The sequence below is a fragment of the Neovison vison genome, chromosome 5, assembly GCF_020171115.1.
Source record: "Neovison vison isolate M4711 chromosome 5, ASM_NN_V1, whole genome shotgun sequence".
NCBI classification, from domain to species: domain Eukaryota; kingdom Metazoa; phylum Chordata; class Mammalia; order Carnivora; family Mustelidae; genus Neogale; species Neogale vison.
The window spans coordinates 100,499,399-100,523,415 of NC_058095.1; the positions used below are offsets into that span (position 1 = coordinate 100,499,399).

Below are 24,017 nucleotides of genomic sequence, written 5' to 3' on the forward strand. Positions count from 1 at the left end.
CCTCCCGAGCAGAAAGCCCTATTCGGGGCTTGATTCCAGGACCCTGGGACCATGAACCGAGCCGAAGGCAGAGGCTTTAACCTACTGAGCCACCCAGGTGCCCCAGATGACTTTTTTTAGTAGGCAGAGAATCCAGAGAGAAGCAGGAAAGAAAAGAAGAAGGCTAAGACCTATATGATCTAGTGGAAACCCATGAGATTCACCAGGACTTTCTCAACAGTCTCATACAGGGACTAATCCTGGGATGAAGTGACGGCGAGAAGCGTCTATACGCAGGCAGTTTTACAATAGGATGGCAAGATCTGGAAGCCTGAAAGTCACCTCACAAAGACCACTGGCAGCTGAGCACAATTTCTCCACCACTGCTGTAAGGTTAACTGAATTTTGGAGCCAGGTGCAAGCTGGACCCCCACCACGGCCCGCATGCCTAGACAGAACCATCTTTTAATGGACATGGGCCATTCCCAGAGCTCCTAGGCCAGCCCTCTGGTCCCCTGGGATGAGGCAAACAGCCAAACAGGGAGAGGAAACTTCTATTAAATCTGCATCCCAGCAGCCACAGAAACACTCAGTCCAAGAGGAATGGACTCCAACTGTGCCAGTCACTGTGAAGGACAAAGGTAAACTCCAGACTTCAAAAATACACACAAAAATGTGTGTCCACACACACACATGCGTGACGGGTTTCAGAATATCTTCTTATATTTAAAGCCACACTTAAGAACAATTGCCACAGTTCCTTTCCTTTCCCAGCCCCTGTTCCTTTCATTCCCTGAAAGGATTTCCAGCTCTTCTTTTCACTGGCTGTTTGCAGACCCAAATAGGAGATAATTCCATGTATCTGAGCTTGCGGAAAGCGGCAACAAAAACCTTCTTTAGGGGGCGCCTGCGTGGCTAAGTGGGTTAAGCCTCTGTCTTCTGCTTGCGTCCTGGTCTCAGGGTCCTGGGATGGAGCCACACAAGGCTCTCTGCTCAGCAGGGAGCCTGCATCCCCACCCCCCACCCCCGCCTGCCTCTCTGCCTACTTTTCGATCTCTCTGTGTGTCAAATAAATAAATAAAATCTTAAAAAACAAAAAACAAAACAAAACAACAAAAAAACCTTTAGCTTAGTTTGGTTTCACTGAGGGAGATAGGATGGGAAGAAGGATTTTTTTTTTTTTACAGTTAATCATATCAAGGCCATATTAAGATCTTCAAATATCCCAAGAACTAGAAAAACCTGATGATGATAAACTCCAAAATACATCCAAACTTCGTTTTTCATAATCACACAAAACTTAACATGTATACTAAAATTATCTTCTTTCTAGATTTTTCTGACTACAAAAACAAAAGTTTGGATTACTTCCTCAAAACTGAACCTTCCCCTCTTCCTTTCTTTCGGTGGTGTTGGGGGTGGGGTCTTTGTCTTGCTGACGCCCCATCACTCCTCATCAACTGGGACACAGTTCCTCAACTTTTAAAACAAGGGATGACATCAGGAAGAAAACTCACCTGGAGTCTCCACCCGGCGGTAGTGATAGGGGTTAATGCACACCTCTTTCTGCTTGGAGCCAAATGGGAACTCACAGCACTCCAGCGGCTTCAGCTCGTGATGGGACTGGAGATCAGGCCAGCGCCACACGCGGCAGTAAATAACATGGGGCAAACCCTTGCGGTGGGACACCTGCAGCCGCCCATCCAGAGACCGGGGAATTGTCACACATTTGCTGGGCTGCCCTGGACAGCTGAGGGCCCTCTCCAGCTCATCCATGGCTCCTTTCTTCTTCTTCAATTTCTTCACTAAGGAGTCTACCGCCTTCTCTGCCCACTTTTCCTCTTCATCTCCTTGCTTCCAGCCTAGCAGTCTCTTCACTGCTGGGCTGGTGAAGGAGAAGAGGGAGCTGATGGGGGTGCTGGAGTGCATAAGAGGGGAACTGCAGGTGTCCAGGGCCAACGGAACTGGAGAGACGGCCCGTTATTGCCTGCAGGGCCTGAGGGAAGAATGTAGCAAGCAACTCTCCAGGGATGTCATAGGTACAAACTCTCCAGGGATGTCATAGGTCTTTCTTTTCTTCTGGAAGTAACTGACCGGTTCAGCTTGGGAACTCGGTTGACTTTCTCCCAGGCCCTACAAGGGCCTGGCCAACTCTGGAAAACAAAAACAAAAACAAAATAACAAGACAAAGTTCGAATTAGTTTCATCAGGGTAATTTTCAGAAAAAATTAAACATTGGATATAAGGAAGAAAATACACTTCAAATGTTTTAGACTTGGAAAGCCTTAGTCATCTTTGACTCTCCCTCTCTACTATCCCCTTACCCAAGTCTTGGTAATTCTGCCTTCAAAGTGTCTTCCAGATTTTGATATTTCTCCATTTCCGCCAACATGTGAGGTCTCGCCCCCCCACCACACCACGCTCCTGGATTACTGCAACAACCTCTGAAGTAGCTTTTCTCTTCCAATTCTAATCCATTTACTCGCCAACACAATTTTTACCAAGTCATTTTCCTATTTAAGAAATTACAGTGACTCCTTCATTTCCCAAGTATAAACTTCTCTCCCTGGATTTTGAGGGCCTCTATAATCTTTCCACAACATGCTCATGCTTCTTCCTTTCTCAATTAGAGTTTGTGCAAGTAATCCATCTTCACTGTTGGAAAAATATATAAATGGAATAGAAAAAAAATTAGGACACTAATAATCCCACCATTTATGTACAAACTACTTTATAGGACAGTGGTTTTCAAAGGACCAGAGTTCCCATGAGGGGGCTTCCAGGGTCTTCTCTTTTCCAATTACATTTCTGTGTGTGCTAGATTTTCTTCATGTGTTTCAACTTAAAAAAAATATCACAAATGATGATATGCAAAAACAGATATGAGAATCCAAGTGTCATCTCTTAACCAGGCATTAAAGAGTTTTGCAGAGATATGAAACAGTAATAGTCTTTTTAATAGTTCTTTTTAAATACCATTTTTAAATAAAAATGTTTTTGTTGATATATAAGGGGTTTATCATTCTTTTTAAATGAATCAATAAGGGGCACCTGGGTGGCTCAGTGGGTTAAAGCCTCTGCCTTCAGCTCAGGTCATGATCCCAGGGTCCTGGGATCGAGCCCCACATTGGGCTCTCTGTTCGGCAGGGAGCCTGCTTCCTCCTCTCTCTCTGCCTGCTTCTCTGCCTACTTGTGATCTCTGTCTGTCAAATAAATAAATAAAATCTAAAAAAAGAAAAAAAGATTTTAAATGAATCAATAAATATGTTTAAGTTTCTCAGTCTTAATTCTGAAAAGGCTGATATATATGAGCCAAACAAACAAAGGTTCTTTGGAGTTCTCAATAATTCTTAAGAGTAGAAAGGCGTCATAAAACCAAAAAGTTTGAGAACTGGTTTTTTTTTTAGAAGTTATACATACTCATGGTACAAAAAATGTGTACACAAAAGTACTATTGTCCCATTTGTTATTCTGCCTGAAAATCAGTTGAATACTTCTTCACCCTGTCATCCAAAGGAGACATTCTTTCCTCATTATTCAACAGTCCCATTTAAATTTCCTGAGGTAGAACCACACTTCCTCTTCTGTGAAATAGTTGGCTCAAACAAAACCCTCTCCTTCTTCCAGATTTTGGAAACCAGCTACCTTATTAAAGTTTAAAGTGTCTGTTGGTAACATTTTGGAGCACGCAAACTCATTTCAGTATGTTAGAATCAATCTAGCTCAAAATCTCCAATGAGTGCTTATTTGATATGCAGTAAGTATCATTTTCTCTTCCACTTCCCTGGAGGGAAAGTTGTACCTATCTGGGTACAATTATATAAACTTCTCCCAGCAAAGGTGCTACATAAACCCCTGCTGTCCTGAGAGTTGTCAGGGCCCCCCTAGGGTAGGAGGATGTCAGCCTGGTTACAAGCAAATTGATGAGTTTAATAAATATAAAGCAGCATCACTTTGTTCTTCATATAGACTTTAACATTGAACAGAGAGGTAAACGCGGAGGCAAAGGAGACTTGAGGACTTGATAGCTGGGTTTTCTCACTTGGCAGTTTGACTTATGCTCAGTTTTATTTGGAAAGGTTGATTTTGTGGCGTAACGATCATGAATTTATAAAAAATAGTTAAGTCACCGTGTTCAAGGTCTGTTTATTTAATCAAGACAGGCTGCCTTAAAGCAATGGTTGAAGAGGATTGGGAGCATGAAAGAGAAGTAACAGTGCAGAATGACCTGAACCCCAAAGAGCTTTGAATTCTGTTTAATTTTACATGGGACTTCCATGAGCACATTGTGAAATAAAGCTTGAAGTTTAAGTCAGGGATACATAAAAGCTTTTTACAAAATATTCAGCAGTGTTAAACCAAACAACCCTTCAAAAAATGTTTGCTCCATGAGACAAATAATGGTTCTCTAAACTGGACTTTGCTGCTGTTGTTTTAAACCACGGGTTCCTAACTATTAACGACACATGAAATCAATTTAGTCAAACAAAATAGCTTTTGTACAACAAAATAGACTAGACTGTAGTGCAGCTTACAAAGAAAGGGTCTTATTTCATTAACACCCTCACTCACAGGCGTGTGCTCTGTGAATGTGTATGAGTGTACACGTGCTTATGCTGAGGGTCACTGAGCAATTTGCAATGCACAACGCAATGCGGTTTGCTATTGTGGGTTACAATCCAGAAAGACTGAAAAGCACTACCCTTAAACCAGAGATCCTGAAACCATGTCCATTCAAGGCTCACCTTGGTGAGTGACTTTCTGGGCCACCATCTCTCCTCATCTGTTGGGGGCAACACCGAGACTGGCCAAGAACCTAAGGTCTGTGGAACCCTGGCTCTGTGGTCTGATCTCATGCCACATTCTGAATCTTTATGATAGCCTCATAGTGGCTCCAAAACTATGTTTTTATTGCTATAAGGCCCAGCGCCTGTCCCATTACACAGCAGCCTTGGCATGGAGGGAGACCCTAATGAGTCAAATTCAGAATCTCAAAGTATTTCAAACCAAATGTGTAATAAATGCCTCTGGCTGGGAAGAAAGAGAATAGAAAATATCAGAAAGTTAAAATTTAGTAAAGCAATGGGTGGGCAGGCAGACGTTCAAACAATATTCTCTATGCTTGCTCCTAGGTTTGGTATATATTTTTAATAGAAAAAGTAAACTCAAAAAGGGAATCGGACTTGGATTCTCACTAACACTAAGACTTTAGTTCCTATTTGTCCAGGTTGCCACTTCAGGCTCTTTAAGGCTGTTCCAATCTCACTCACACAAAGTTTTTGCCACCAGGAGAACAAAGGGCCCCTTGTTTATTTCCAGCTGGCCATCACCCCGGCATCAACAGTGTAGCCACCCCGTCCCCTCCGCTCCATGCAAGCTTGTTTAGGAGTGTCAACCTGGCTCAGAACAGCTTTCCACTGTCAGATAATTTAAATGCCCATAGACTATCTGCTCAAACTTACTGTGGCCTCCTGAAAACACCAGTGCCCAGGCTCACCCTGTAAGTAAAAGAAAACACTCCCAGGGAGGTTATTAAAAAGTGGTTCCACAAATAGGAGTGGAGTTGTTAATATTGCATGTAGTTCCTCTATTCCTATAAAAGTACAAAGAAGAATGAAACAAAACAGACTCTAAAGATGAATGTATGTGAAGGATTTATAAACAAAATCCTGACCAGATAATTTCTGCAACATCTAATGAGAGCTATGGAAGCGAGATGCCAGAGGTAGCTATACGAGGAAGAGTCCTTGGCCCAAGGCTGGGGGTTCTAGAAGGATTCTGGAGGTGATAACTGAGTTGTACTTAGAGGATTTAGGTCACAGTTAAAAAATAAACGAACTTAAAGGGCGCCTGGGTGGCTCAGTGGATTAAAGACTCTGCCTTCGGCTCAGGTCATGATCCCAGAGTCCTGGGATCCAGCCCCACATCGGGCTCTCTGCTCAGCGGGGAGCCTGCTTCCTCCTCTCTCTCTCTCTGCCTCTGTGCTTACTTGTGATCTCTATCTGTCAAATAAATAAAATCTTTAAAAATGAATGAATAAATAAATAAATAAAATCTTAAAAAATAACTAATTTGTCAGATTAGGATAATTTTCTGCTAATTCTTTTTGCGGTTAAATTCTCACTTTCTGGGGAACCCTCCTACACTGTTGGTGGGAATGCAAGCTGGTGCAACCACTCTGGAAAACAGCATGGAGGTTCCTCAAAATGTTGAAAATAGAACTACCCTATGACCCAGCAATTGCACTACTGGGTATTTACCCTAAAGATACAAATGTAGTGATCCGAAGGGGCATGTGCACCTGAATGTTTATAGCAGCAATGTCTACAATAGCCAAACTATGGAAAGAACCTAGATGTCCATCAACAGATGAATAAAGAATGGATGAATAAAGAAAGATGGATAAAGAAGATGTGGTATATATACACAATAGAATACTATGCAGCCATCAAAAGAAATGAAATCTTGCCATTTGCGACGACGTGGATGGAACTAGACAGTATCATGCTTAGTGAAATAAGTCAAGCGGAGAAAGACAACTATCATATGATCTCCCTGATATGAGGAAGTGGAGATGTAACATGGGGGGTTAAGGGGGTAGGAGAAGAATAAATGAAACAAGATGGGATTGGGAGGGAGATAAACCATAAGTGACTCTTAATCTCAAAAAACAAACTGAGGGTTGCTGGGGGGAGGGGGGTTGAGGGGGTGGGGTTATGGACAGTGGTGAGGGTATGTGCTATGGTGAGTGCTGTGAAGTGTGTAAACCTGGCGATTCACAGACCTATACCCCTGGGGATAAAAATACATTATATGTTTATAAAAAATAAAAAATAATTCTCACTTTCCTAAGAAAACTCTCTATCCCTTGCCACAAAGCATCTATGTGGTCTCTCTGAGCTATAGTTCCATGACTCCATGGCTGTTGGCTGTACCTGCCACATGGGACTGTGTGACTCATTTAGCTGCTCTTGACGCTACATTGCTACTCCCCCCACTCGACACCCAGAATAGTCCAGTCTGAGACTGAAACCTTTACTCGTGAAGCTATATTGCATAGAGTGGAGCAAAACAACATTCCCCCCTCCACAGTTGTCAAACTGACCCTTTCACAGCAAATGTCATCTACCAACACCACATGATTTTCACTTGTCTTTCCAGATTTTTGTTTCTTTCTAGAATTGTTTTTATTACCACTAAGGAGTAAGAGTGAAAATGTATGCTTGGTATTACTGTGTTTGACATCACCTTCAGTGTCTTTCTCAAGGCCTTCATCACCCCAGATCTCCACAAATGTCATCTGTTGGCCATTAGAGCTTGCCTTCTGTGGACGGAAGGACAAAAACACTATGCCCATCCCTCCTCCAGTTTACTCGTGGTCCACTTCATGCACAGTACTAAACAGGACTTTCTTTTTCGGGCATATGAGTTTTATAATAGAGACTGAGGGAACAACAAAACGCCTCATTTCCAAGTTTTTAAACAGGACCACTTAAAAGAAGTGCAGCACTGACCACATGCATATACCATGATTTAACTGTACCTAATTCTACACTAAAATCCAATTTGCCAAGCTGGAAAACAGTTTGGGAGATATGAACCTTTCATTTGTAATCTGTCAGTCTAAATCAAACTCCTGTTAGCAGTTACTGAGATTATTTTTACTTACTGGCCTTCTTAGAAGATTCAATTGGTGATTTTAATTCTGAAGAAAACAAAATTCAAAAAAATTACCATTTTAGATGAGCATGTTGGCTATCTGTCCTGGAGCATGCCTAAGCACTACAAAGAACCTCTGAACAATCCTTCATGGGCACTGCTTCTTGGTCAGTGTGGCCAAGAAAAGTCCATATCATCTACCAGGCTGGTTGCCATCATCAGCCAAGGGGATCAGGAGGCATTGGTCCATTCTGCAAGGGCCCATTCCGGAAATACTCACCATGACAAAATGTCATGTTTCAATATTTTCTTTGTTTTTTTTTTTTTAATTTTTTAATCTTATCAATTTGACCCTCTAATCCATGGTATCCCTTCTATGAAACAGTTTTAGGAACCAAATTCAGAACTTGAACACACTTGCCAAAGGAACATTTAATCTCTTAAAGGAAAAGGCTGTTTCCTTGACTACTTTTATAACACTTTTTATATAGTAATATAATACTTGATTACTTTTTATAATACTATCCTACTTTTATAATACTATTTGTATACTAATAATTAATATGGTGATAACAAGTGTTTTTGAAGTATAAAAACAGATCCAAAAAAAGTCTACCTAGAAAATAATTGGCTGGGGCGCCTGGGTGGCTCAGTGCGTTAAGCCACTGCCTTCAGCTCAGGTCATGATCTCAGGGTCCTGGGATCGAGTCCCACATCGGGCTCTCTGCTCAGCAGGGAGCCTGCTTCCCTCTCTCTCTTTCTGCCTGCCTCTCCGTCTACTTGTGATTTCTGTCTGTCAAATAAATAAATAAAATTAAAAAAAAATAATTGGCTGTTATTATCCCTATTGTCATACATACATAATGTGTTATTACTCTATATACCTGAAGAGACATCAGGCTTCACACACATACACACACACAAATGCACTGGACGTATATTTCATTAATTTGATTTTGTCCTCACTTAAGTTAGTCTGTCATCCCTATGTGTTTCAAAAGAGTGACAATTACAAGTTTGCATTGTAAACTATAAAGAACTACCCCATACATGCACCAGTTTAGTGTCACTGGATAAATATATCAATTGCGTAAACGTGGAAAATGTATCATGATTTCATATTCTGGAAAAGAGGCTTTTCTAACTGTATTCAGAATTTTCCTACAAATCTGTGAGAGGGCAATTCCTGTTCATAGTCTGCTAGTTAACATCTTGTTGCAGGACAGAATATCTTCTGACGACAGTACCAAGGAAGATGACAGAGATACATCTTTATAATAGAGGCTCTATTCAAATGGGCCATGATAGGACTTCAGGTCATCTGCTGGACATCTGAATTGTCTGCTCATTTTGAGTGATTGTACATATATGTTTTTCTAGGGAGACAGTTCATGGGTATTTTTCTGCAAATTCTGAAAAGAACCTATGACCTCTGAAAGGTTAACAAAACAAAACAAAAAAAACTGAATTAGAAGAAAGAAGAAGGTAAGAGAGAGAAGGGAACAAGCTGAAGGGACATAAGACAATTGTTGACTATCCCAACTAAGATGGAGGAGAGCCTTAAAGACTAGAGTCGAAGGGTTTTGGAAAGATGGAGGAGTATGAAGCACCAGAAATCTGTCTCTCCATCTAGACGAAGATTATTATACTAGTAAGATAACTTAACTATTCTGGAACTCTAGAACCAGTTGAAGGATTACGGCTTCTAGGGGAATATTTGTATGGCAAATGTGGCTAATATGGGTCAATTGCAGTTCTTAGCTCAGTAGCAGTGACCAACCCCCTACCCCTTGGCAGGCAACTGTGCATATGTTCCTGCAGCACCTTGCACTCACTCTGCAGGAGCCAGGGAAAGCAAAATGGATCCTGTCCTCCAAACATCAGGTATCTGTGGTCTGACCGCTGACTGCTGTTTCTGATCACAGAGTTGCAAATATGAAGGTAGCCGCTAGATGTGTACTTCCCCCCACTGTTGCAAGTCTCTCCTCCTCTGGCCACAGTTACTTCCAGGGCTTTTAAATAGGGCCAACACCCTTCCCCAGCCCCCTATCTTTTTTCTTTCTCTTCTTTTAGGAGCCAGACAGATATTAAAGGCTAGGATATGCAAAAGCCACTGCATATATGGGGAAAAGTAGAAAGTGACTCTGCATATCTAGGAAAAGAAGCAGGCTCAGAGAAGACCTTGAATTTATACCCCAGGCTGATCCTTGGCACAGAAACTGCTTACAATATTAAAAAACAAAACAAAACCAAAAGCAATAACAAAAACCCACAAACCCTGGCAAAGTCAGAGAATCTGATTTCCAGATTCACCACATTATCAGATTCAGATGTTCAGGCTTTGACAACAACAAATCACAGGCATACAGAGAAATAAGAAAGTACGGCCCATGCAAATCAAACTGTTCCCAAGAATGACCCGATGGCAGATCTACTAGATAAAGATGTCAACCCAACTAACTAAAAGATGCTCAAAAAACTAAAGGAAGATGTAGAGAAACTAAAAAAAAAAGTATGAATAAATGGAAGTATCAATAGATACTAGTATCAATAGAAATAGAAAACCTAAAAAGAAACCAATAAGAAATTCTGGAACTGAAAATTACAATAACAGAAATGAAAAATTCACTAGAAGGATACAAATTAGGCCAGTAATATAAAGGGCTCAAAGGAAAAAACTATAAACTGAGAATCCTGTATCAGGAAAAACTGTCCTTCAAGGGTGAAGGAGAAATTAAGACAGTCCCAATAAACAAAAGCTAGGGAGTTCATTACCACTAGACCTGTTCTGGAAGAAAAAGAAATGAGTCCTGCAAGGTGAAATGAAGGACATGAGACACTAACTTGAGTCATATGAAGAAATAAAGATCTAAATAAAGATGAATGCATAGGAAATTGTAAAAGCTAGTATTACTGTAACAAAGGTTTATAACTTCACTAGTTTATTGTCTACATGATTTAAGAGACCAATATATATATTTTTTTAATATTAGTCTATTAGTCTAAAAGCTAGCACTACTGTAACTTTGTTTTGCAACTCTACATATTGCTTTCTGTGTAATTTTATGTCTTGAGGCGTACAATGTGTAAAGATGTAATTTTGTGAACAACTGAAAGGGATAGGCCTGGAGGACTGAAAAAGCCGAATTTTATATGTTATTAAAGTTAACCTGGCATGAATTCAAATTAGAGTATTATCACTTCAAGATGTTTAAAGCAACTCCAGTGGTAACCAAAAAGAAAATAGCTAAAGGGGCGCCTGGGTGGCTCAGTGGGTGAAGCCTCTGCCTTCGGGTCAGGTCATGATCTCAGGGTCCTGGGATCAAGTCCCACACTGGGCCCTCTGCTCAGTGGGGAGCTTCTCCCCTCCCTCTCTCTGTCTGCCTCTCTGCCTACTTGTAATCTCTCTCTTCTTGAAAAAAAGAAAAATAAAATAGCTGAAGAGTATACACAAAAGGAAATGAGAAAGGAATTTAAATATTTCACTTAAAAACCCCCAACATAACACAAAAGAAGAGAGCAATGCAAGATATAAGGAACTGAAAAAGCTATAAGGCATATATAAAACAAATAGCAAAATGGCAGAAGGAAGTCTCCCATTATCACTAATTATTTTAACTGTAAATGGATTAAACTTTCCAACCAAAAGACAGAGATTGGCAGAAGAGTAGAAAAAAAAAAAAAATGATCCAAGGAGACTCACATTGGATACAAAGACACAAATGGATTGAAAATGAAATGCTGAGTAAACATATTTTATGCAAACATCAATCAAAAGAGAGTAGGGCTAGCTGTACTAATATCAGACTCAATAGACTTTAATCAAAAAAGTTTACAAGAGATAAAAACTTGATATAATTAATAAAAGACTGAGTGTGTCGGAAAGATAGAACAACTATAAACATTCATGCAAAATATGGCAGACCAGCAAAATTTATGAAGTAAAAACCAATAGAATTGAAGGGAGAACAAGACAGTGCTACAACAAGAGTTGGAGATATCAATACCCTACTCTCAATAATGGATAGAACAACCACACAGAGGTAAGTAAGGAAACAGAGAACTTAACACAATAAATCAACTGGATCTAACAGACATTAACAGAACAGCCTATCCAACATCAACACCATACCCACTCTTCTCAAGTGCACATGGGACATCTGCCAGGGTAGACCATATGTTAGGCCACAAATTAAGTCTCAATAGATATAAAAAATAGATTTCGTGCAAAGTATCTTCTCTGACCCCAAGAGGATGAAGTTAGAAATCAACAACGGAAATAAAATTGGAAAATTCACAAATTTGTGGAAATCAAACAATACACTCAAGCAACGATCAGACTGAAGGATCAGAGAAGAAATCTTTGGAAATTAGAAAATATTTATAAATAAATGAAAAAGAAAATGCAAAACACCAAAATTTATGAGCTGCAACAAACACAGTGTTAGCAGGGAAATTTATAGCTAAAAACACATTAAAAAATAAGAAAGATCTCAAATCAACAATCTAACTTTATGATTTAAAAACGAGAAAATGAAAAACAAAGCTAATGAAAGTAAGGAAATAATAAAGATTCGATTAGAAATGAATAAAAAAGAAACCAGGAAATCAACAAGGGAAAAAAAAAAAATCAACAAAACTAAGAGCTGGTTCTCGGCAAAGAGCAATAAAATTGACAAGCCCTTAGCTAGATGGACTAAGAGAAAAGAGAAGACTCTACTAAAATCAGAAAAAAAGGTGCAGACATTACAACTGATTCTACAAAAATTTAAAAAAGAGTATAAAAGAATACTATGAAAATCTGTATGTAAACAAACTGGATAATCTAGATGAAATGGGACAAATTCTTAGGAACACAAAAGCTACTAACAAAGAAATAAAAAAAAATATGAACAGATCTATAACTGGTAAGGAGATTGAATTAATAGTCAGAAATTTCCCAACAAAGAAGAGCCCAGGACCTGTTGGTTTCACTGAAGAATTGTACCAAGCCTTTAAAGAAGAACTAATACCAATCCTTCTCAAACTTTTCAAAAAAAAATTGATGAAAAGAGATTTCCTAACTCATTCTATAAGGCCAGCATTATCCTGAGACCAAAGACAAACAACACACTACAAGAAAACTATATTCTTTGTGAGCACTGATAGAGAAATCCTCAACAAAACACTAACTAAATTCAGTGTATTAAAAGGATTATACACCATGACCAAGTGGGATTTATTCCTGCAATACAAATATGATTCAACAAAGAAAACTCACTCTAATATACCACATTAACAGAATGAAGCGGGGGTGGTGGTGGTGGTGACATGATCATCTTAAGTGAAGCAGAAAAAGCATTTGACAACATTCAACACCTTTTCATGATTAAAAAAAAACAAATACTGAATGAACTAGGAATAGAAAACAACTATTTCAACAGAATAAAAACTATATATGAAAAACCCAGAGCAAACGTTATACTCAACAGTAAAAGACTGAAAACCTCCCTCTGAGATTAGGAACAAGGCAAGGATGTCCACTTTTGTCTCTTCTATTCAACATAATACCGAAAGTTCTAGCCAGAACAACCAGGCAGAAAGAGAAATAAAAGGCATCCAAATTGGGAAGGAAGAAGTAAAATTATCCATACTCACAGATGATTTGATCTTTTATTTGGAAAACTCGATTTCACATAAACATACCAACAAACAAATGAACCTGTTAGAATAACTAATTCAGCAAAGTAGAAGGATAGAAAGTCAACACACAAAATTTCTAAACACTCAACAATGAACAATCAGAAAGAAATTTACCAAAAAATCCCATTTACAGTAGCACCAAAAAGAATAAAATATTTAGAGAGGCCTCACCAGAAACCTGCTGCTCATATCTTATCTGCTGTGTTGCTTCCATTCTTCCCAAGTGCTTGGTTGTCTGCAGAATTTCCAAGAGTAGGATGATGACTTTCCTCTTCAAAATCACTAGGAAAGTATTCTTTCATTAGCCAGATGCTGTGCAGAGGGGAGGAGGTCCCAGAAACTGTCAAACATGCTACAAATAAGCAATAGCCTGTGAACCCCTTTAAAGAGTTGGGCAAAGAGAAGGAGAAACTTTGTCATGTAACAGCAAGAAGACAAAGGAACAGAAGGACCCTCACTGCTGGGAGGAGACAGTAGCCACAGTAGAACACCACCATGCTGTACATGGCCTCCCAAGTGCTTCCCCACCACAAAGATGTTGCTGCCAAAGAACCAATTGAGATTATGTGTTTATAAATGTCCAGGAGGCCACTGCTCCAATGCTGCTCAAGCCACCTGGCCCACTATGATGCCAAAGGCTACAGGGGCATTGGTGAGCTGAATGAGGCTATGAATAAGTTTGACAGTAAGATAATCCTGGACCCCATGATATTCAGTGGGGCCAGGTTTCAGCATTCGCTTGAGGAGAGGCTGGAGAGGATCATCAGTGCCTCTGGTGCTCAGAGCCCACTGGTCCCTCATGTGGTAACAGACATGAGGGGATCATGGCTGAGTATAACACCCTCCAACAGGCCCTCCAAGGACCTGGCTCAGTGAGCACATGAATAACCACTGCAGAATGCAGAGCTGTAAGCCTCTGAAGATCTCCGACAACATCATCACAGATCAAGATACGGATTCCTCATAAGAGAATGTGTATTCTTAGGAATTTCTTGTGTTCTCAACCCTGATCTAAATATCATTATTGTATAGACCCCAAGGAATCTTTGATTTCACACATAGCCTGACTGGAGAGAGATATTTACACGTGAGATTTAGAAGATTTTGAAGCCTGTGTATTAGTATGAGCTAAACAGAGTATGTTACTTTTGAACATGCAGGAAGGATCCTTGTTTTTGTAAAATGCTATCATATTAAATATTCTGTTTGGTTTTTTTTAAGACATGATCAGTTTTGAAATTCAAGGAAAAAAAAAGAATAAAATACAGAGGAATTAACTAAGGAGGTAAAAACTTGTACAAATGAAAACTATAAAACATTGTTGAGAGAAATGATAGAATACATAAATAAATGGAGATACATCCCATCTTCATGGATTAGAGGCTTGATATTGTCAAGATGTCAATACTTTGTAATCTACTGATTCATTGCAATCCTGACCAAAATCTCAAAGAAGTTTTTGAAACTTCTTTGAAAATAGAAATAGAAATAGAAAAACTCATCCTAGAATTCATATGGAACCTGAAGGGACCCTGAATAGTTAGAATAATCTTGAAAAACCAGAGGCCTCACACTTCCTAATTTCAAAACTTACTACAGAACTACAGAAGTCAAACCGTGTGGTACTGGCATAAAGACACATACACTGATCAATGGAATGGAACAGAATCTCCAGGAATAAATCACCATGTATGTGGTCAAATAATTTTGACTAGTGTGACTTGTCAAAGACTATTCAATGGGAAAGGACAATCTTATAAACAAATGGTGCTGGGAAAACTGAATATCCACATGCAAAAGAATTAAATTGGATCTTTATTTCAGACCATACACAAAAATCAACAAAAGAATGGATCAACTATTTAACTATAAGACTTAAAACTATAACCAACTTTTAGAAGAAAGCATAGAGCAAAAAATTCATAACACTGGATATGGCAACAATTTCTTCAACATGACACCAAAGGCATAGGCAATAAAAGAAAAAACAGACAGCACTTCATGAAAATTCTAAAAATTTGTGCATCAGAATAAAAAGGCAACCCACAAAATGGGAGAAAATATTTGGAAATCATATGTCTAATAAAGAATTAATATCCAAAAAAAAAAAAGGAATTAATATCCAGAAAAAAGAGTTTCTAAAACTCAACAACAAAAATCCAAACAACACAATTAAAAAAAAACAAAGGACTTGAACAGACATTTCTCCAAAGAAGATAATACATGCCCAATAAGCACATAAAAAGATGTTTGGGGCACCTGGATGGCTCCGTCGGTTAAGTGTCTGCCTTTGGCTCAGGTCATGGTCCCAGGGTCCTGGGATTGAGCCCCACATCATATTATCAAAGTAAGTTTTCACAGGCATTTCCTCACTGAACCACTGCAGCAAGTATGTGTGGTTATTATAACCCTACTTTCTATTTCAGAAAACTGAGGCACATTGAAATTAAGTAACTTCTCCAAGATTACAGAACTAGTAAGTAGTAGTGCCCAAAGGAGACAGGAGGAAAGCAACAGTCAGTGTCTCCCCTGCTGTGCTTATACTGAGGGCAAGAGAGAAGCCGGACCCAAAGCTGAGTCTGAACTCTGTACTAAACTGGAGGATGGTGACAGAAGGGGCATGGATGATAGGAAGATAGGAAAAAGCTGTTCAAGCTCCAAAATAATGTGACTCTAAAGGGACATGCAGTTCAAGTGAAGAACTGGCTTTCTGTTGTAAAAGGACCAGCTCTATATCTAAAGAATAAACCACATCCAAGCTTGCTTTGTTAGCCAGCATTTACTCATTTGTGTATTTCCAAAAAAAAAAAAAAATTACCTCCCACCAATGCTTACTTTGTGCCAGGCACTGCCTAGTGGTAAACAACAGACATGGTCCTTGCCCTCACAGAGCTTAGAGTCTTGTCGGAATATTAAACAAGCAAATATTAACAAGTCATAAAGTACTATATGGAAAGAAACATAGTGTTAGTGTTGGGATAGAGCAAAGCAGGGGTGAGAGCCCTTCTTGAACCCATTGGGAAGACTTCACTGAGGAAGCAAGAATTAAACTGAGAGGGAGAGGTAGTGTCAGCCTCTCTAGAAGCTGTAGAGTGAGACTTCCAGACAGAAGCCCTAAAAGAATGGCACGGGTGTGGGTAGAACTCGGTGCCCTTGGGAAACTGCAGGGAAGCCCGAGTAGCCAGGGAGGAGTGGGCAAGGAGGTGCACAGCTGGAGGTGGGGCAGGACCTGAGGATTCAAGGTAGTTGTGTTGGACCTTGAAGACAATGTATGGAAAATAGGTTTTATTTTAACTGCAAAGGGGAGCCTTGAATGGATTGCAAAAACAAATCAGTTTAGTGATCTAATTTTTTTTTTAAAGATTGATTAATTAATTTATTTATTTGACAGGGAGCTCACAGGTAGGCAGAGAGGCAGGCAGAGAGAGAAAGCAGACTTCCTGCTGAGCAGAGAGCCCAAGGTGGGGCTCAATCCCAGGACTCTGAGATCATGACCTGAGCCGAAGGCAGAGGCCTAACCCACTGAGCCACCCAGGCGCCCCCCCCCCCCCGTTCGAACTTATTCTTAAATGATCACAATGGTGGCTCCTGTGAAGAACAAATGGGATGGGAGGGGAAGCAGGGAAACCAACCAGAAGATGCCATAAATTTCGGGTGAGAGGCTGCGGAAGCTCTAACGGAGTGGCGACTGAGGAGGAAGGCCGGAATCACAACAGTGTGGCTTTGTTTTGCTTTAAGATGGGGATTCTAAAGCGCATCTTACAGGTTAAGAAGAATTCATCAGTAAAAAGGAGACTTTCCGTGTTGCAGAAGAGAGAGAGGACGTGGGACCATGGATGGAAGAGATGAGAGAGGACAGCGCAGGTTTATCCATCTGGTCACAGGAAGAATGGAGTATTCCGTCTGAAAGACTAATTAAGGCCCTGACAAAGTCTGAGTTAAGACTGGGAGGGGCGGGGTGAGAGACTGGAGGAGCAAGGAAAGGTGGGAAGTACGGAGAGAGTGGGAAGGCAGGAGTGTGTTCTGATTTATGGGACAGAAAACAAAAGACAGACTCCTATAGAGGCCAGTCAGCCAGCATGACTGACAACAAGCCTTTCTTGTTTCCAAAGCACTTTAGGAAAAAAAGAGACCTACTCTTAGAAAATAAACATTGTTCATTGCTCAGACTGAAACCTGGTTCCTTTAACCACTGGGCTCTCTCCCCTTTTGATACAAGGAGGTGACAAGAACTGGATAAAGATGCAGGACAGCCAAGTGCATGCTTGGACATTTTACCTATAAGGGTCGCAAAAATATCACTACAATAAACTCTCAAAATATAAGTTGGTCATGTTCCTGCTCAAGTAGGCAGTGCCCTCAGGTGGGGAAAAAGTAACACCCACAGATTATTTTGTGTGTATGATGTGCGTGCTACTCATCAGCCCTTGGCAGTGAGGAAAAAAGAAGAAATTCTGAAATGGTGATACACAGTATTTGTGTCCCTTACCAAAAGATGTGATTAACTCGGTTGTCTTTTGAACACTTTAATAGCTCAGCAGAAGGGGCTGGAGATAAATGCTTTTATTACTCGTGAAATGGATAGCAGTTGCTTTGGGGAAAGAACTACTGTGGCTGGAAGAAGAGGGAAAGACATGTTACTTCTGTACTTTTTTGTATTTTGTGTCAACTGCAAAATACCTCCAGAGTCGTAAAGATTCCAACAGAAAACAGACGTCAACTTCAGAAAAGCGATAAGTATTCTGCCCACTGTTACTGTAGCACTAATTTTTCATACTTGAATTTCTTTCTGTATAAACTTTTTGTTAGTAAAGACTGATTTTTCCCACCCTTCCTCAACACATTTTTTAAAGGCCTTTTTTTTTTTTAAAGATCGTATTTATTTATTTATCTGTCTGAGAGAGAGAGAGCACAAGCAAGCAGGCAGAGTGGCAGGCAGAGGCAGAGAGGCAGGCTCCCGCTGAGCAAGGAGCCAGATGTGGGACTGGATTCCAGTTCCAGGACCCTGATATATGACCTGAGCCGAAGGCAGTGGCTTAACCGACTGAGCCATCCAGGCGTCCCCCTTCCTCAACCCATTTTGAAGCATATCATGAGTGTCTCTGAGGGAATCACATATTTTGGTTCTGTTCTTGTTAAAACTCCAGGAAGACTGGATTGCCCATATCTCTTCAGAAAGTGGTGTGCTATCACTCCAAGACGTGGTTCCATGTTTCCTTCACTCCAAAATAAGTCTTGCATTCCCAGTTAGAGAGCAGGTAGCAACTATGTATCACAAAGAGAAATGATCCACTCATCAAGAGTTCCCACTTGTCCTAAAACTCCGGAGAGCCAGGATTATAAAAACAATGTAAACCTTTAACTCACTGTAGGACCCAAACAGACTGCAACATAGACTATGTGTTACTTAAAGCCTATTCTTAATTTATACCCAATTCTAACATGCTTTACCATTCGCATTAGAGTACTTTGATTAAAAATTCACTAGGCACAAATGTGTATCATCGCATTACTGACAGTGCAATTCTTTCTTCTCTCTATATTTGTAACTCTTAATGTGTTTATAAAACATTCCACAGCCTCAAGGAGAACAAGAATCAAGGCCAACTGTTTCAGCATGAATGATTTATCAATTATGAATTGAAGATCTTTAGAAATCTATTTTTACTGAATTGTTTATATACTGGCGAACAACTGCTGTTCTAAAAAAAAAAAAATCAAACTTTCTGTCCCTTAGCAACCTCATAAGAATAAATCAGATCTTATGCAATACAAAGCATCTTAGAGGTATACTACTCCAAGCAATCCTGACCCATGAAAATCTGGGTTTACCACAAATATAAATCTGAGAAAGACATTGGTCTGACAAAATGAATCATAATAAATGTAAAAGTATTAGTCAATTTAGAAAAATCTGATCCATATACAGCTTTTTCAGGGAAAAAATGTCCTATTTCACACATATTTACCAAGTTCTTTAGGCTGTAGTTCCTAGAGTAAACTGCTAAACCTCACAAAGTTTACTTCTAAACTTTTCTGATCTAATTTTTTAGTCAGAAAAATCTGGACTCTAGAACAGAATTAAGAGAACTCATTTTACCATCCTCCTTCTAAAATATATTTCTAATTTTAAAAACATGTTCTGTCCACCTTATCTAAGTGTTTTTATTGGGCACTGGAGAATACTCTTGTATTCTTGTATTTGCTAATCCTGTTAGCAAAGTGTGGAACAAATCAGTGAAACTCTTTGCCCATCAAACACCAAACCTTAAAACTTTGAGTTTTGTAACTGTTCCAGGCTTTTATGTAAACAATACAGTATTATTTTACGGATGTAGTCAATAACCCACTTTTTAAAAAATGTTCCCAGCATGTCCTTCCGAAAACAGATAAGCTATACTATTCTAAATATCAGATAATATCCACATACATTAGCTTAGCTCGTCTGGAAAACGGGTACTCACGACTTTAAAAAAAAAAAAAGATTTAAAATTGGTTTTGTAGGAAATTAGGTATATTTCCAGCTTTTCATTGTTGTAAAGTCATCTCAGGACAGCTTGGATGTTATTTTTTAACCCTGAGGAGTGTTTGGGAACAACAAAAATGAGTTTCCCTTCAACAAATACAAACATTCATTCTCATTTACTCTCTCTCCCCCTCTTTCTACTTCCCTCCCCCTCCCCAACCATCTTCCTACCTGTTTCTCTCAGAAAATGCAATTCAGGGGCACCTGGGTGACTCAGTGGGTTAAGCTGCTGCCCTTCGGCTCAGGTCATGATCTCAGGGTCCTGGGATGGAGTCCCACATCGGGCTCTCTGCTCGGCAGGGAGCCTGCTTCCTCCTCTCTCTCTGCCTGCCTCTCTGCCTGCTTGTGATCTCTGTCTGTCAAATAAATAAATAAAATCTTTGAAAAAAGAAAATGCAATTCAGCCCAAATATGGGGGAATGTGATCATGAGGCACAGCAGGAATAGTGTATCACAACCACATTACACAGAGGACAGAAACACTTTTTTTCCCCCTATTTTTCACGTTTTAAAAATTTTCCCTATTTTTCTGGGGCCCCTGGGTGGCTCAGTGGGTTAAGCCGCTGCCTTCGGCTCAGGTCATGATCTCAGAGTCCTGGGATCGAGTCCCACATCGGGCTCTCTGCTCAGCAGGGAGCCTGCTTCCCTCTCTCTCTCTCTGCCTGCCTCTCTGCCTACTTGTGATTTCTCTCTGTCAAATAAATAAATAAAATCTTAAAAAAAAAAAAAAAAATTTTCCCTATTTTTCATTCAGAGCCACTCGTGTATCAACACACAAGTAATGTATATGAGGCATACTAAAAAAAATTTTCTTACTAACTTTCATAACTCTAATCTATAATCATTTTTAAATACAACAAATGACCTTTCACTTTCCCTCTTTCCCATTTAGGTCCTCTGAGAAATACCAATCTAGAGAAGAATGAATGACTTACCAAAAACATTTTACTACCCTCCCTTGTGCTTAGGCACACTACAAAAAGTAGGAATTACTTCTAAAAAAACTCTTAAAAATATCCTCTGGGAAGCCATCCTGAAGTAATTCTCAAAGTTTTTAGATTTAGTCTCTACCATGCACTGGGGCTGCGTTGTGTGTGTACTAAAACCACACAGTGGCTTCTCAGATTAGAAATCTTCATTACCTAAGGAATTAAAAAAATTTAAGTCAGGATACAATGCCAATAAACTGCTTCATAATATTTAGAGTCCTAAAAACATAATAAAGGATACTTGTGGGGCTATTTTAGGCTTTACTAAATGGTTTATGGGAGGGCACTGTTTTATTTTATCCTTATTTTAAACATAGGTGGCAACAGGGTGATTTCATCATAGAGGGTCTAAAACGCCAGCCCAGCGTGTTTTCTTCACTGTACAGGTCTAGTGAGACCCACAAGTGAAACTGATACCCGAAGGACCGTTTCCCTATTTCCTAGACCAGCGCTGGATGGACTCTAGGGTATGAATTTGAGCAACTCTAACTTGTTGCATTTTCTCCAGGCAGAACGCTCTGCAAAGGCAGACATACCTGCAAAGGTATAACTGAACATGACACCAACTAGACTCCTAGTATTTCTGCAAGGAAATTCATCTACTCCTTCCACTCCACATCACATGTGTTAACTGCTACTTTCCCTCTGGGCAGGCCTTTAGATGCACAGTATGGATTCTCACTGTTGAGAAAGGATTCCAGAAACTAAACACAAAACAAAAAACTGAATCTGCGCTGGAAAAAAGTAAGCTCATCCACTGTAATGAGCTCTGTATATTCTCAAGCCAGAAAAACACACACCCAAAAGAATGACAGAGTGTAAGACGATGCTGCAAAAATTTTTGTTAACGATGATGACAATTTTGTTGAAATATATACAAAATGGCACTGTTGGGTGACTAAGCTTGATTGTACCACTAACTTGGAAGATTAAGCTGTAGGGAAGTTAGAGCCTAAGACAAGTGCCTTAGAACTTTACAGCTGAGCACCCATAAACCAAGAGGATAGCCATGAATAATGAAGTTAGTCATTGTGCAGAGCAAAATTTCTCCCTATGTAGATTCAGTTACTGCCTCCAGACTAATAAGTAGATTTTTACATGCTAAGGAATCATGAAACACAGCAAAAGCCAGGAGGGGAATGCACCAGGAGGGGAAGCACTATCTTAGCAAGTGCAAAGAAAATACCAGGAAAGATATGTTCTACCTTAAAATGACAGCAAGGCCTACAAACAAGCTAAATGAAGTTCTTACTAATGCAGTCTTAGATTTAAGGCTGGGACTATAATGCTGCATTTTGCCAAAAGTGAACCAAAATTTTTCATTAAACAGCCTATTTTATGTACATTTAACCAATCCTTTGAGCCTTAAAATTGATATCATCAACCATCCATAAAAATTTCAGTCTTTTTAGATTTTTTTTTTTTAAAGATTTTATTTATTTGTCAGAGAGAGGGAGAGAGAGCGAGCACAGGCAGACAGAGAGGCAGGCAGAGGCAGAGGGAGAAGCAGGCTCCCCGCCAAGCAAGGAGCCCCATGTGGGACTCGATCCCAGGACGCTGGGATCATGACCTGAGCCGAAGGCAGCTGCTTAACCAACTGAGCCACCCAGGCGTCCCTTTCAGTCTTTTTAGAATGAAATGTGTCATACTACTCAAGGACAACATAGCTATTTTCTCAGTATGTTTAACATTTACTTCCCAGATAATTTCTCAGTAATGCTTAACTTTAAAATAATCAAACAGGGACGCCTGGGTGGCTCAGTTGGTTAAGCAGCTGCCTTCGGCTCAGGTCATGATCCCAGCGTCCTGGGATCGAGTCCCGCATCGGGCTCCTTGCTTGGCAGGGAGCCTGCTCCTCCCTCTGCCTCTGCCTGCCATTCTGTCTGCCTGTGCTCGCTCTCTCTCCCTCTCTCTCTCTGACAAATAAATAAAATCTTTAAAAAAAAATAAAAAAATAAAAAATAAAATAAAATAAAATAATCAAGCACAAGGCCATAACTGAGATAGATCAATAGTTGCATATTTAAGCAGCAAAAGGAAGAGAATAAAAAGGAAAATATATTTTTAAGTTAAGAAAATGTGAAGACATCCTTAGGCAAACACTCAACAAATTGTAGGATGACTCAGTATTCTCTAGTCTTCTAGAAGTCTTGGCACTTTATTCAGCAAGAAATTTTTAGTTTTAAAATTAGAACACACATAAAAATATTTAATATATCCTCATTTGGTTTACTAAGTTAATAGACTTCTTGCTGAAAACCTAATTTTGTCTGAAATGTCAAGGGTTGATAAGAATGTGATTAACCACAATTTGGAATAGGTGAAGTATGCATTTTGGTAACAATTTGCCATCATTTTTTAAAGTTGAATTTTTTTTTTAAGATTTTATTTATTTATTTGACAAACAGAGATCACAAGTAGGCAGAGAGGCAGGCAGAGAGAGAAAGAGAGAAGGAAGCAGGCTCCCCGCTGAGCAGAGAGCCCCATGCGGGACTCCATCCCAGGACCCTGAGATCATGACCTGAGCCAAAGGCAGAGGCTTTAACCCCCCTGAGCCACCCAGGCGCCTGTAAAGTTGAATTTTTAATATCATAGGATCTAGCAAATTTCACAGCCCAGTATATATATCCTAGACTGGTTTTCAATCCTCAGAGAGAAATGATTACTGAAATTAATTAATTTATTGAGTTTACTGGATCTGTATTAGTTTTTTTTTTTTAAATAGGCTGGATTTTATCAGAGCAACTGGAGAAAATATATCTTAAAGCTTTAAAGTGATAGATACATAGATAGAGAGAGATATTGACGTGTATGTCCTGTTGGGTTATAGTTAAAAACAAAACCATCTGAAAGTCACTATCCTAATGACACTACTGAACAAAATATAATATTCATAGCAGTATCATTCAAAGTAGCTAAAATGCAGAAACAACCCAAATGTCCATCAACTAAAGTATGGATGTATGAAATCTCACAGTGGAGTATTATATAATAATAAAAATATATTAACTATATGCACAAGGATTAATCTTAGACACATTATGTTAAATTTAAAAAGAAAGCACAGCCTAGAAGACTACACAGAACATGAAATCATCTTTCTAAAGTTTAAAAATAAAAAATATCATATATATATATATGTGAAGAAATTATAGTTAAACTATCAGAGAAGTGAAAACATA

General features: G+C 39.4%; 1 protein-coding gene across 1 annotated transcript in view; it reads right to left on the reverse strand.

Annotated features, from left to right (window-relative positions):
- The window catches only part of SMAD9 (SMAD family member 9), a 64,651-nt gene that overhangs the window by 26,254 nt on the left and 14,380 nt on the right, over positions 1-24,017 (reverse strand). The window contains 1 exon segment of the mRNA XM_044249604.1: positions 1,497-2,132. Coding sequence (XP_044105539.1) covers positions 1,497-1,908 — 412 coding nt within the window. The 5' untranslated portion in view covers positions 1,909-2,132.